Source organism: Haliaeetus albicilla, chromosome 8, assembly GCF_947461875.1.
Source record: "Haliaeetus albicilla chromosome 8, bHalAlb1.1, whole genome shotgun sequence".
Classification (NCBI taxonomy): domain Eukaryota; kingdom Metazoa; phylum Chordata; class Aves; order Accipitriformes; family Accipitridae; genus Haliaeetus; species Haliaeetus albicilla.
In genome coordinates, this window is record NC_091490.1 from 14,066,652 (window position 1) to 14,080,554 (window position 13,903).

At 42.2% G+C, this 13,903-nt stretch overlaps 2 protein-coding genes across 16 annotated transcripts in view; one reads left to right on the forward strand and one right to left on the reverse strand.

Annotated features, from left to right (window-relative positions):
* FUBP1 (far upstream element binding protein 1) overlaps positions 1 to 4,126 on the reverse strand; it is a 36,712-nt gene extending 32,586 nt beyond the window's left edge. For 12 of the 15 annotated variants that reach the window (XR_011325727.1, XR_011325730.1, XR_011325729.1 and 9 more), the window contains exons 1-5: positions 3,882 to 4,126; positions 2,589 to 2,679; positions 1,540 to 1,602; positions 655 to 693; positions 271 to 310 (exon numbers count right to left, since the gene is read on the reverse strand). Coding sequence is in view for 6 of the 15 variants with exons in the window: in XM_069789018.1 (XP_069645119.1) it covers positions 271 to 310; positions 655 to 693; positions 1,540 to 1,602; positions 2,589 to 2,679; positions 3,882 to 3,995 (347 nt within the window). In the remaining 9 variants the exon portion in view is untranslated. The remainder of the gene's footprint in view (positions 1 to 270; positions 311 to 654; positions 694 to 1,539; positions 1,603 to 2,588; positions 2,680 to 3,881) is intronic. The other 3 variants (XR_011325732.1, XR_011325731.1, XM_069789024.1) reach the window with 1 other exon arrangement.
* Positions 4,127 to 4,415: 289 nt separating this feature from the next.
* The window catches only part of DNAJB4 (DnaJ heat shock protein family (Hsp40) member B4), a 34,538-nt gene continuing 25,050 nt past the window's right edge, over positions 4,416 to 13,903 (forward strand). The window contains exon 1 of the mRNA XM_069789028.1: positions 4,416 to 4,523. The gene's annotated coding sequence lies outside the window, so the exon portion shown is untranslated. The remainder of the gene's footprint in view (positions 4,524 to 13,903) is intronic.

Below are 13,903 nucleotides of genomic sequence, written 5' to 3' on the forward strand. Positions count from 1 at the left end.
GTTATGCTACCTATGCTCAAGTAGTAAAAACAAGTAACGCGTTTTCCTAAGCCTGATGCACAGCCTAGGCTGCGAAGAGAAAGAGAGAGACAGCAATGTAGATGCATTTTAAGTGTTTGGTTTGGGACTTGCTGAACCTAAATTTCAACAGATCACACAAATACAGAGTAATTGCTTTATGCATTGATACCACTCTTTCAGAAAAATGTCTTGAAACTGCGTTCTTTCAGTAAAAAGGAAACTCTACAAAAGATGTAGTGTGACTCCTACCTTTGCTGTTGATGCATCGGTGGTAGCTGATTTCCAAAAGCTATAAACAAATAGTTAAAATTAAATTCAAACAAGTAGTATAACTTACAACTAAGCTTCTCCTTTGATAATAAAACTTCATTGTAACAACTTGTGTCCAAGTTGACTTTTCAAGAAGTGTTATCAAGAGGTTTAAACAGGTAAAAAGATTCTGAACTGTAGCTAACATCACTGTCAGTGTTATAAAGCAGACTCACACTGCTTCAAGAAAATAAGACATAAACCCCCAGCCATTCTTTTGATCTTATTGATTCAAGCATCACCTACCAGAACACTTTCAATTTCTTGTTCTGGCAATGTTACACTTGTTTAGTTTTTTTTGGCAACAAAATAAAAGTTACTTACAGTCATTCTGAGGAGCAACTTTCTTAGCATCTGGTTGATCTGCAAAATTAAGATTTTTTAAATTTTTTTTGCCAAGAAATTCAAGAAGTGTTTACACCTTTTAGTGTGAATTGTAACTTTCCAGTGTATTTTAGTCCCCCTTTCCTTTTTTTTCCTTTTCTTTCTTTTTTTTTTCCTCCAATTTCAGGGAGTTGATCATCTGAATAAAAGAAAGAATCTCACGAACACTCAGCACTTGGTTAGTATAGCTGAAAAGATGTTAGGTTTTTCCATATATCTATTCAGTAGTTTAACAAAAGGCAGTTTTCAGAACACACTGTAGATTGCTCATAGATACCCAGTCACTGAAACTTAACCAAGACAAGGAACAAAGTTTAGCTCTGTTGGTTGCTCAAGCTAATGATGCTTCTATAGTAAAAAAAAAAGAAGAAAAAAAAAATCAAATCCATACAAAAATCAACAATGATTTAAAGAAAAAAAATTTCTGACAATGACCACAAATCTAGATCAAACATCTGAAAATACAACAGTATCACATGGCAATGCAATCTCAATCTAAATGTCGATATGAAATTCCTATCCAAATATCAAGCATTTCATAGCATAAAACTTCAAAAAAAAGCAGATTCAAAGCAACTACATGACTACCATCCAAATCCTTTCTGTACAGTAAAGGAGTAAAAGGCATAATTAACCTGTATCTGAAAAGATAGACTTCAGATGCTTCCTTCCCACCCCAAAATAAAGGTTATATGAACCACCATAATTTATGTGCAGCAAAAACTCAGACACATATTCCAAGAAATATTTGTGTCAATCCAGAAAGATCCACTAGTTTATGTCATGTTTACATACTAAACACAGGTAATAAATAAAAATTCCTGCCTTTAAAAGGAGAGGGCATTCCCTCCCAGTGTGTTGTACTGCTCGGACTTGTCCAAGAGCCATCTACACATAAAATAAAAAGAATACATTACATATATCATCTGAAGCATCATTAGCTCATTTTTGTATATTAAAAACCTCACCGTTAATAGAAAAAAAAAACTTTATTACAGGACACAAGAACTCCTGATATAAAGCCTTAGTTACATTCTGTAGACTGAGTTTCAATCCTCTTAAAGGAAAAAAAGGCATTGCTTTTTTGTGAGACCTGTGAGAACATTTCAACAAGTTCAGAAATTTCTTTCCACAATTTAGCCAGGATTTTTTGTGTATATTGAACATATCAAACCCTGTTAAGTTCAAACTGGCTGCTTAGTAAGAGACAGAAGACGACACACACACATTTCAGAAGAAAACTTTACTGCAGTATAAGGCAAATCCAAAAAGCTGCAACAAGTTAGAAGATTTAAGTATGATCTTATCAGGGTTCACACATGCTATAGACTTAAAATATTAGACTAAACAAAAGTGTCTACAAGGTAGAAAATTTACTTTCCTGTCTTTTTTTAAAGTCCTATGCTTTTACAATGAAATGCATTCATTCTTTTATTTGAAACTGTGCAGTAATAAAGTATACGAAACAAATTTAAGGAGTGAGCACTTCCTACTCTAACTGTAATTTACAAACTGTAATCAGTCCTACACAACAACAAAAGACTTAAATGACATACCTGTGTAAGCGTTTCTCAACCATGAATTTATCTGCCCCCCTCCCCAGCATACGTTTTTCTTTTTATGGCATTGAAACCACATTTAAAATACTTTAAAACAGGCTTACGTTCACTTCGGGTTAGAGCACAATGGTTTAAAACATATTTCCCCATTAAACTGAAAATGAAAAAGCATGTCATGATCTATAAAGGGAACAAAATGTTTTAATGCTGTGCTATGGAAAAAAAACCAACCCGGAAACAAAAAAAGCACCTGCTATCTTTCTGGCCCCGTGGCCATACTCGACAAAAATAAATGCAGCAGTAACGAGTGCATACCTCCATCCTCAAGAGGTCTTTTTTGTCCTCCATAACCGTAGTCGTTTGAATTCATTGATGTGCCAGCATCTCCTCCAATTTTTGCTGCAATCTAAACAAAAGGCAGATGTTGTGAGGTGAAAAAAAAAAGTCAGCCCTCATTTATTCCAGGTCTTCTAAACGATTTTGAGCGATTTAGACAATGCCTATTAAAATTACCTCAAATAAGTAAATAGAAGGCTGCTGCTAGAAACAGTGCTGCTCACAGAGATTTTATTTTTTAATGTCTTGAAGGACATTTGTGCTCATCCTTCAACAGCAAAGCTTCCTGTATTTTCTTCATAAGTTGAAAAAATATAATAATCCTGCCCTTCCAACACCAGACACTTTTTTCTAAAAGAGGCTTTCTCTTTTCTACCCGCTCTTCACGAAACCCTGCGGTATCTCACAGAAGGCCGGACCGCTAGAACTATCGCAAACCTTAGCAATCCCGACTACACCGGGTCTTCAAGTACTGCCAAACCCGCGGCCGGTTATTACCAGACGAGGCGAAAATTCTGCCCGAGAAATAACGAAAAACGTCGCCCGTGCTGCGAAAGCTACAAATAAAACTTCGGGGATAAGGAACTTCCGAAAAGGCAGCCCTCGCCGCCTTCGCTCTCCGCAGGCCGCAGCGCTTCCCAACCGGTCTGAGCAGGTTAGCGGGCACCGAGGGCGCCTCGGGGAACACAATACGGGCCGCGCGGCGGAGCCGCCCTCCCTCCTGCCCCTCCGCCGCCCGAGCGGCCCGGCGAGGCGCCGGGCTGCCGATAAGGCAAGGCGGCGCGCCGCTAGTCGCCGGCCGAGATTTGGCCTCCCCGCAGGCCGGCAGCAGGGACCCCGCAGCGCCGCTCCCCTCGCCAGCGCCGCTCCCCTCACGCCCGCCGCCCCGCGATGGCGCGGATCGCTTCGGGCCGAGCCGCCGCACCGCGGGCGCCCAGTCCGCCAGCGGGCAATGGCGGAGCGGATGGAAAATCCTTTCACCGCCCGAGGAGGAAGGACGGGCGGGCGGGCGGCGCGGGCGCTCGCCACGGCGTGCGCGGAGGGGGGGTGAGGGGACGGGACAAAGCTCCCACCCCCCCTCCCCGCAGACACATACTGGCGCAGGGGCCCCCTCCTCAGCTCTCCCCAGAGCCGAGCGTCGTCAGGGCGCTGCCCGCTGACTCCTCCCGCGGCTCGGGCACCGCGGCGGCTCGGGCACCGCGGCCCGGTCAGCGGCTGCCTCCGGGACCCGAGGGCCCATTGATTTGGCAGAGCCACGTTACACACACACACCTGCCTAGCCCTCTGCAGCGCGTCTTTAAAGGCATCGTTCACTCCTCCACCTCCACCGCCGCCTCCCCCGGGAGCGCCCGAAGCAGGAGGGGGCACCGTGGAATAGTCCGCCATACTCGCTCGGCCACCGCTTCCTGCCCCACTCGCTGCCTGCCAAGAAAGAAAGAAAATGGCGGCGGGCGGGAGCCTTTCACATTCCTGCGCGGCATCGTGCTCGGGGAGGGGGGAGGGAAAGCAGCGTAACCTCGCGAGACCTCGGGCGAGATTTCATAGGCGTGCCGGAGAACGCCGAAGAAACCTCGCGGCGTTTCTGGCCGGCGCCGCTCCCCCGCCCAGCGAGGGCTGCGGGGGGGGGGGGGGAGGAGGGGCGCGCGCGGAAGGGGGGCGGCGGCGGCGAGCTCGCGATGTTTCCATAGCGGCACGAGCCGTTAGAGGCGCCCGGTGATAGGGCTGGGAGCGTCACGTGGCGCGGGGGAGGGGGGAGGGCGCGGGGGGAGCGCAGTGCTGCGCTCGAGGCGCTGCGGGCAGATCTCGCGTGATTTGGTTTCGAGCCCGGGGTGCCCGAGCGGGAGCTGCGCCTGAGGCGCGGAGGCTGCCGGGAGCAAGGTTGGCCCAGGGGGCGGCTGAGGCGGCGTCAGTCGGGTGAGTGCGTGAGGGCGGTAATGGAAGGGGGCCCGAGGGCAGCCGGTAGCGCTGCGGCTTGGCCGCCTGCCCGCGTCAGACTGCGCCTGGAGAGGCGTTCGGCGCGCTGCTGGCTCTGTTCCTTCCCGACTGGCGCCCGGGCTGGCTGCGGACCGGGCGGTGGGGGTAGCAGCGGTGCTGTCCTAAGCCCTGAGCGGAGGGGGGAGCCGGGCCTTTTTCCCGCCTTAGCGCGGCGGTGCCCTGTGGAGGGGCTCCTCGTAATGGCGTGCCGCGGTGCCCCGCGTCGCTCGGCCGCCTGGCGCTGTCAGAGTGCCCGCCGTGTGACGCGGGGCAGCTGGGGAAATAATACGAGCTCCGTTTGCGGGGGAGAAACCTTGGTGTCTAGCGGTGCGGGCTTTACGGTAGCTGGAGAGGCGAGGGGTGCCTCGTGGGGCTTGTTCCCGAGCCCCGCGGAGAGGCAGAGCCGTTGAGCCGCGGGGCAGAGCCGGCGCTCGGGGCGGTGGGGCGGCTTGCTCCCTCCGCCGCCCGCGCTCCTCGCCGCTCTCTGCCCGTCGGGTCCCTTCGGGCGCGGCCCGACGCTTGTTTTGAACGGGCTTGTTTTTGTTGGGCTGTTCCACCGCCCCGCGAAACGGGACGGGCTTTTTCCTTTCACCTTTCAGGGGGCTTCACTTATCTCCTCCTGCAGTGTCTACGACTGTTTATTTCTTAGTTGAAAGTGGCCGTTGTTACTGTACAGTTTTTACAGTTGGGGGCGTTTTTTTCTTGGCTGCGCAAGCACAAGCTTTAGTGAAAAATTGGAGCTAGTAGTGCTTTAATCTGGGCCCTGTTTAGGTCCTGTGACCTGGTGGGGATGAACTGTCATGCTGAATATGGATGACGGTCTTTCAAAGGCTTCACATCTCGATAAGGTCATAGAGTATCTACTTAGCTATTATAGCAGTAGAGACTAGATAATACTGAAGGGCAACTAAGCTGTACAACTGCTTTCTGTACCGTTCTGATGGGATGCTTTGCAATTTTTTGAAAATTTATTTGTATGCATTGAACTGTAGCTTCTTCATGGGTGCCTGGATTACATAAGTACCTTTTTTTTTTTTTTTTTTTAAACGTATGTGCTTTTAAACTGAAGTGTGGGAGGTCTCTTCCAACCTAAATGAGTCTCTGTTTCTCTGTTGTCAGTACTTTTAATTAAGGAACCGTTGTTTTGGACTTTGCCTAGTTTTGGGCTACATGCAGGGAGGGAGCAACTCTGCTGAAGTTGTGTAAGAAAATGCATCTTGCTGTCTTCTCTTTTGGCTCGCCTTGTAGTTCCATGCTGCCTTAAGAAGTTCCTGGTTTCTCATTGGTCCCTTCAGTTCTGGCTGTTTATAAATGGGATCATTTTAGCAGACCTTAAGACAAAAGTGCGGCTGCTGAGGTTAGATTATCCTGCATCTCCAGTCCACGTAACTTCACCAGAGGAAGCTGAAAATACGGGCTAGATTTTTTTCCTTCTATAAAACTTTTGAATATAGCTCAGAAGGGTTTTAAGATTAGTATATTCCACAAAATTAAAATTCCTACATGCTTCTAGGCAGCTTACAGCGTATAATTAGAGCTAGGTGAAACTTGCTGTTGAAATACTTCTGCTGAAAAAGCCTGTTCTGAAGAATTAGCATATACTTCCTATTAATATAGTGTTGCTAGCTGGGGGTAGAGGGGAAAGCAAAAATAGCTTTGGAAAGTGGGAACTTCATTTTTATGCTTGACTCTGCTATTTCTAAACAATAATTTGACCTTGAACTATTTTTTCATTTCCTTTGTTATTGGGAATTGGGCTATGTATACTAGCCAATACTATGCAAATAAATAAGTTGAGCAACAGTGGCTGACTATGATGCATTGAAGCTAATACTGGCTACTGGCTATGTCTTTTATAGCTCTTCATTTACTAGAAAATGTGGAGGAGCATCTTTGCTTTTTATTGTTACAAAATGGGCTAATGATTCTTTGCTAAGTTCTGTGAGACAAGCCAGTAGGTGTATAACACTGGTGTTATTTTGAAGCAGTTATAATGCCTTGGGCTAATGAAAATGCTTTTGTCTGGTACTGTAAGTGTTCTAGTTGCATTCATAAACAACTAATGATAAGTGAATGTTAATTTTGGAATTTTTATCAGCTTTTTACTATTGTTTGAGGTGATGCTTCATTTGAAAGCTGAGATATTTAGTATATATGATTCCTCAATCTTCCAATTTCTTGAAGTCACTGTATTTCTTAGGCCCTTCAGATAGTTAGAACATGAAATTTATCAAATTACAGAGCAGTAAGATCTTAAATATTATATGCTGTATAAATATTATGCCCTTATTTTCACCGTTCCTAAGTTGATCTAATGACCTTTATCAACAGTTGGAGAGTTGCTTCTATCTGTTTCCCATGATGGCACTTAGAACCTATCTGCTAGAAACCCATGTCTCAAGCACTCTATCTCCATTTCCCTTTATTAAATGATACGTCTGTTAAGAAAATTATCCCTGTGGGATTAATTCCTTCTTTTTAATCTCTTAATGGAGTGGGGTGAGGATCTAACCCTTTAACAGTGCTCATGGCAATATTCTTTCAAGTGCTTTGCTGACTTGTTAAAGCAGCATACACTAGGTTATTCTGCTTTCTCACTTGCAACAATTACTCATTGCCTGTTTTTTCAAATCTGCCTTCTAAGAAATTAAATGTAGTAGATTGGTAAGCGAATATTTGCACTGTGCTGCTAGCACATGAGAACTTTTGGTTTTGCTGTGTAAAATAAGACTCAATTCTACAGTAACTCATGCTTACTAAAGAAGGATGTATAGTAATCTACCACTTATCTTTCAGAATTTTAGTAATTAGGTAGTAGATAGCATAAGAAGTAACAGAGAATATGGAGTTTTAAAATGTCTTTCAGTATTTCTTTTGGAGATTGGAGGAAGGTATCTCCCTTAACTAAACTTACTAGATAATGACATCTCTCATGGTTTTCAAGCCATAGTCATTCTTTTCAGTAATTGTCAGACTGCAACATTTTGGTAGATGTAATTACTGAGAAGTAGCTAGTTTAAATGAAAAATCTGACAAGTTGGAAAAATTTTTATGTGTTGTGTGGATTGTCACAGACTTAAGTAATGGAGAGTTCTGGGAAGAAAAAAAACCACAAAGGAACCGTTTGTTTTTTTTTTTTTTTTTTTTAATCCAATATTGTGTGTATGAAGGAATCCTTACTTCTACCAAAAGGTACTTGGGGTATTTCTGAATTAGCTAGTTCAAGTATTGCAAAAACATAGATGTAAAAGTGTGGAACTGACCCCAGTCTTCTGCATAAGCTAAGACACTTCAGTGCATGCTTGCATTGAGTCTTGTTCTGTTGTTGGGTTGTTAGGTTTGTTGGGGTTTTTTCCCCTTTAACAATTGACTTCACCTTTGATCTGTGGTGACCAGACCAAAGGGTATGACAGTCCTGACAGAAGTGTTTTACTAGTACAGATAAGGAGACCTCTCACAGGGTCATAAACTAAAGGATTACATTTCTTATAAAGTTGCCTCTGCAACTCTTTGGGTAGGGTGTTTTTAGCTTTTCCTCAGTACACTAAACACCTATATAGGAAAAGTGATCATGGTCTCTAACTATCAGAGAAGGATAACCATTGTGATAGCTTTACATCTGCCAGCTATGCTTTCTGCAAGTCTTAGCCGGTTTGGGGAAATCTGCAATTGGTTTCTGATGATTTCATCGCTTTGGGAGATTTAGATCTGCTGATTAAGATCCTGTCAGCTGGTGCTCCTGCACTGGTAAAGGGCATCCGGGACGTGCAACATTATCAGTAGAAAACTCCCTTAAATAACTACTGAGAGAAGATTCAGCATGTGCTCTATACCCAAACAACTGTTGATCTGTCATGAGCTTTCATTTTGCTACATGTGCACTGAAGTAGTAATTATAAATTTCAGATCCACAATTTGGATCTGAATGAGAATGTATTGGTGGAAAAACGGTAACATTAAAGTATAACTTAAACTGTCTACAAAATCTGTACAATGCTCATAATTATCTTCTCTTTCAAGAGAGATGAGGGTGAAGGGGAACAGTTTTTAATACTGAAATAATATTACTGTGCAGAATTCACCTACCCAGGATGATCCAAGTGGTGACCAGCTGTGTCTTCCTAGTCAGCAAATATTCCTATTATGCTTCATTCCAGACAAATGCAGAGGCATGGGTTGCTACTGAGGAATTGGAGGGGATAGGAAAAAGTATTTGTGGGAGAGGATGGGAGTGTTGAAGAGGAAGGACAGCCTGCTCTGCTGCAGTTGCTGTCACATCTGCCTTCACTCGGTGATGATAACACAGCTTTCTTCTTGGCTTCTGGGGGAAGGGCAAGAGTGAATTTGCTCTGTAAGCCCGTATCTGGTCCCTTGTGTACCAACTTTTATATCCTGAGTTTCAAAAACTCCCAAATCTTTGGCTTAACCTTTAGTCATGCTGCTTTTCTTAGCGGAAGTTTTACTGTATTAAGTATTTGAAGAAAAGCTGTGTAAAAATTGTAGATTCTTTAGAGCACTTGTCTTGCACATTTTAATCTTGTGAATCTTATTTCATATTTGATTTAAAGCTAGAAGTAGGTTGGAGCTGCTGAAAGGAAATTTAATAGTAAAACTTAAAAGGGAAGAAGGGGTCTTTGCCCCAAGATTTCTGTTGAGGTCTACCAGCAAATTTGATTCTAGGCTTGAGAACAGTTGAGCAGTAAAAGATTAATATGACCTAGCCTCTAAAATTTTGACTAGCTTATGGAAGGATATCAAATTGCATTAAGCCACCATTGCATTAGGTATGTCACAAATACAGAAGGATAAATCAGAGACCATGCACTTCTTCCTTAAATACAACTGAAGTATGCAATGAGACAGTGTGCATCACCATATAGAAAGAATGTAATGCAAAAAGGCAGCTGGATAATATTAGTCAGCGTGATAATGTGGTCATCAGTCTTCAGCATCCGACTTGTTCCAGGGGGTTGGATGTTTTTGTGTGGACGTCATGGGAAGGAGAGCCCAGAGAATTTGTTTGCTGTTAACATCTGCAAAACTCCTCCCAGATGGGGGGACGATGAGGGGGAGAAAAAGTGTGAAAGGCCTAGCTTGAAATAAGTTGATTGATGGAGCTAGGCATGGAAGTTGCATATGAATAGGGATTAAGAAAGGCGGAGGTGGAGGCTGAGGGACTTTGAAAGGGAGAACAAATAATTAATGCAGTAGTAGCTGTAGAGAAGTGTCTACTGTATCCCTGTATCAGCAGAGCACTGAAGAATGTGCGTTAAAGTCCTGTTAATAAGTGTGTAAATACGTATTTTGTTGAATTAAGGCAGTAGTGTTCAGAATTCTCATCTTGAAGTGGGAAAAGCTTGATTACTTTAAAGAGATTGGTTTACTTCCCTTTACATAGGCCTGATCCCTAGTAGTATTCTTTCTGATACTGTTTAGTTAGAGCTAACAACTGTACTTGTTAATTTGTGAGTCAGAGCACCTTATTTTTACCAAATTGTGCATATATTGTAGTGTGAATTAAAAAAACTAGCACAGAAAGTTAAATCTCTTCTGAGGGTGAGGCAGGAAAAATGGAAGAGATGGTTTAGAAGCTCTAAATAACTAATCCCTTCAGTCCATAAAACCATGATTATGACAAGCTTACCTAAACTGAAAATCCCCTTAAACTTTATTATAAGGGTTACATGTATGTTTTGGGAAAAAAAAAATTTTTTGCAGTGAAGTTTGTGAATGTGTAAGGATATTTTTTCTTTAACAAATTAATATCCAAAGGCACCTTAGAGAAAGCTGTAGTCTAATTGCCCCTTCGGTATCTATTGGTGAAAAGTATCTTGGTGTAATCATCAAAAGCCCAGTTGTATTTAAAAATGAGCCTCCAATAACTGCTACATAGACTTGGAAAGGGATGAATGTTGGTGGGTTAATCTCTGATATTGCTTAAAAAAAATCAGTGATGTGGATGTCATTATATGACTTGGTGAAGAGTGAGAACGCAGGAGGTTCCATAAGTTTAGTTTAAACAAAAAAACATGCACCTGTAAACTTTTTGGCTATGGATTGGTATTTTCTGCAGAGAATATAAAGAGGAGATCTTTTACTTCCTTTGTACAGGTTGTTGTCTGTTAGGATTGTCCTATGAGTGAACTGATTCTGTGTAATGTTTTCATTAAATAGTCATGAAAATGACACATTTTATTTGCAGGTGTCCTTTAATTCATTGCTGTTCTTTGTACTGCATTTTTTCCAGAAGGGCAGGAAAAAGGTTAAAAAGAAAATATGTCACTTTCTACAGCAAAATGCCTTTCTAGGACTGGCTACCATGCAAAGTTTGAACTTCTATTATGACTTTGAGGGAAAATTTTCATGAAACTATAGAATTTCTGTAGTCTGTTAGTAGAATAGATGCTGAAACTTGCTATCACTTTAAAGCATTATTGCTTTAGAACACCTAGACATTTTTCTGCTTAATTGTTCATCTCTCCCTGTTGTACCTTCTTTTACCTCTTAGCTAGGCATGCACCATTTAATCTAGAGGAATAAAGTCATTTAAGAGATTAACTGCAAAATAGGTCTATTAAACTCCCCCCCCCCCCCCCCATCTTCTTTTCCCCAAACTCTTCTAGGTTGACTAAGGGGGAAAAAACAACTAAGAAACCTGATTGGAGCTATGAGATGTGTTTGAAACATTTGAAAGGCTAATGAGCAACTATTTTTACTTCTATTACAGCAGATACTGATAAATATAACTAGGGCTGCCTGTATTTCTGTCTTCTGTAGGTGAACAGTAGTACATTCTTATTGACGTATGTTCGCCTTTCAGGTTAAACAGAGTTGTTCTGACATCTTGTTTTCAAATTCCTGTCTTTATACAACAGTTCAGGGTGTGTGTTTTCAGCCTTGCATGTAAAACTAGCTGTGTGAATCAGAGCAGCTGGGTGGTATTTTGTCGAGCACACTCTGGAAAAAGCATCTAGTGTGACCATCTCCTTTTGCTTATGTAAGAACAGTGTGATCACATGTCCACAGCAAAAATGTGTGCAGTTCCTTATTTGGTAATGCATTAATAACCTTCATCTTGTTTGAGTATAACAACAATTGAAAACAATACAATGTAGCTGAGTCGTTTTTCCAAGTGGCTTACTTCTTTTGCAGTTCCTCTCTTCATCAGGACTGAGAAAATAGTTTATTTTCAACTGGAAACTATTAATTTCTGTCATTATTACGGGGAAAAAAATAACCAAGTAGAGTATGGATAGGGACTGTGCAGGCATCTTCCACCTACCCTTCCCCCTCTTACATGTGACCCATAACTATGATCAGTATCATGTTTATTCAGGTTTTTTTCCTCTCAGCTGTTCTGTGTACTGGTAGCTTTCTAATTATGTCAGAAAAAAAATCTAATACTTTTGAAAGGAGAAAAAATAACTTGCAGACATGACTTCTGTCTGTTCCTTAATTATGGAACATGACTGCAGTAGTGATAAAACTCTAGATGAACCTATCAGTCTTCAGTATAAACCTGTAGAGTATCTTCACTGTTAGGAAAATACCTCTATAATGTGTTATGTTCCACTAATGAATGTTCCAAACTGGCAGTGTGTTGGGGCTATTTTTTTAAATTAGAATGAATCCAAATACTTAGTGATAGGCTGAGAACCATTGGAAAGAAAGACTTCAGGTTCAGATCAGGTCATATCTGAGTCATGCCAGTGCCAACTTCCCAGAGATTTTTAGCAACAGCTAACCTGTAGGGACTGTCTTTATTCTACAGGTGCCCTGAATTCTCTGCTGCTGCCTCTTTGCTGAGGTACTAGGTTGTTAATTATATTGTTTGGTGGAAGAAACCCCTTAGGATTCCTTTGCTGTGAATGTAGGAATTGCAACTATAGTTAATGTAAACACCAATAAATTGTTATAGGTGGCAGATAGCCTCCCTTTTCTACAGGTGAAAGGCTAAAAGAGGAGCTGCTGTACGCTACTTCCATTGAAATAGATATTAAATGAAACAGTCTGCTCATCCTAATGTTTCCTGGGTGATAACTAACTTTATGTAGGATATTGAAACAAACACATTTAAAATGCCTTTAAAAAAAAATCTTTTTCTGTTCCAGTTTCTTGAAGGAAAGTCAGCAAGGGTTATTGTGGAAACTAGCACTATTTTTCCATTGTCCTTTTCCTGTTAATCAGTACATAGCACTACTATTAGGTCACGGAAGTTCTCCTATACCAGGATTCATTTGGTGGAAGAACTGGTAGGGAGCCAATCATGGTTCCTAGGTCTGAGCTGGCTGGCCTTGTGTCCAGGTTCAGCTACCCCAGAGCAAATGTTACTTTGGTTTGTGCCAGCTGGCCCTGGTCCGTGGGGTGGAGAATGCTGGACTGCAGGAGTAGTGTATGAGCTGGCTATTCTGTCTCTATACTTTTAGAGAGATTTCTGCCCCTTCTGTGCTGCAAGAGTGGGGCTGAATCCATTGAATGTTAATGTCAAATTAAGCCTCACTTTTACTGAAAACAAGAATATTACAAACATCTTTACAAGTGTTACTAAATATCTGTTTTAAAAAAGTCTGTTTATTGTAAGCAACACCCTTCTTTATTTCACTTTAGATGGAAAACAATACAGATATACTTAGTATTCATTGCTTGTTTTCCAAGGTTTGTATAATAAACAGATGTGCAGGTAGGAAAATGAGGGTACAGGTCTACAGATCTTTTAAATATTTTTTTGTGTGTGTCTGAATTGTCTGAGAGCCTATAGGCAACTGGTGCTTTGTTTCTTAGTAACAGATGGAGAGGTGGCAGGAGAGAAGGAGGGAGGCAGCATGGTTGCAAGCGGTACCCTGGATTGTAATTTCAAGTCAGTTAAGTAACATGCCTCTAGTGTATGTATGTTTAACCCCCCCCCCTCGCCCCCCCCAAAAAACCCCAACAACCCAAAACAACAACCAACCAAAAAGATCCCACCAACCTTCCTTGGCAGTACTAATGAGTTGAATATTTTTTTGAAAACATTATACAAAACAATACTCCAGTTACATGATAAGGAAGCGTGCTAGAATAAAGAGTACTCAAACACTTTTCTTCTAATACATTAGTTAGAGCAGACCTTTAGTGCTTGGCTGAACCCATACATTTGGACAGCATTTGTGTGTCACTGATGTTGATTACATGGTGCCAATGCTCACATTTTAAGCTTCTGTGTTAGGAAGTGTTCATTCTTTGGAACATGGTAGTGGCTGAATTGCATTATATTGAAAATTTAATGAATCTAATGAAGGTGCTCATCTAGAGATTGCTGAACTGGTTGTCCACTAAGTGGT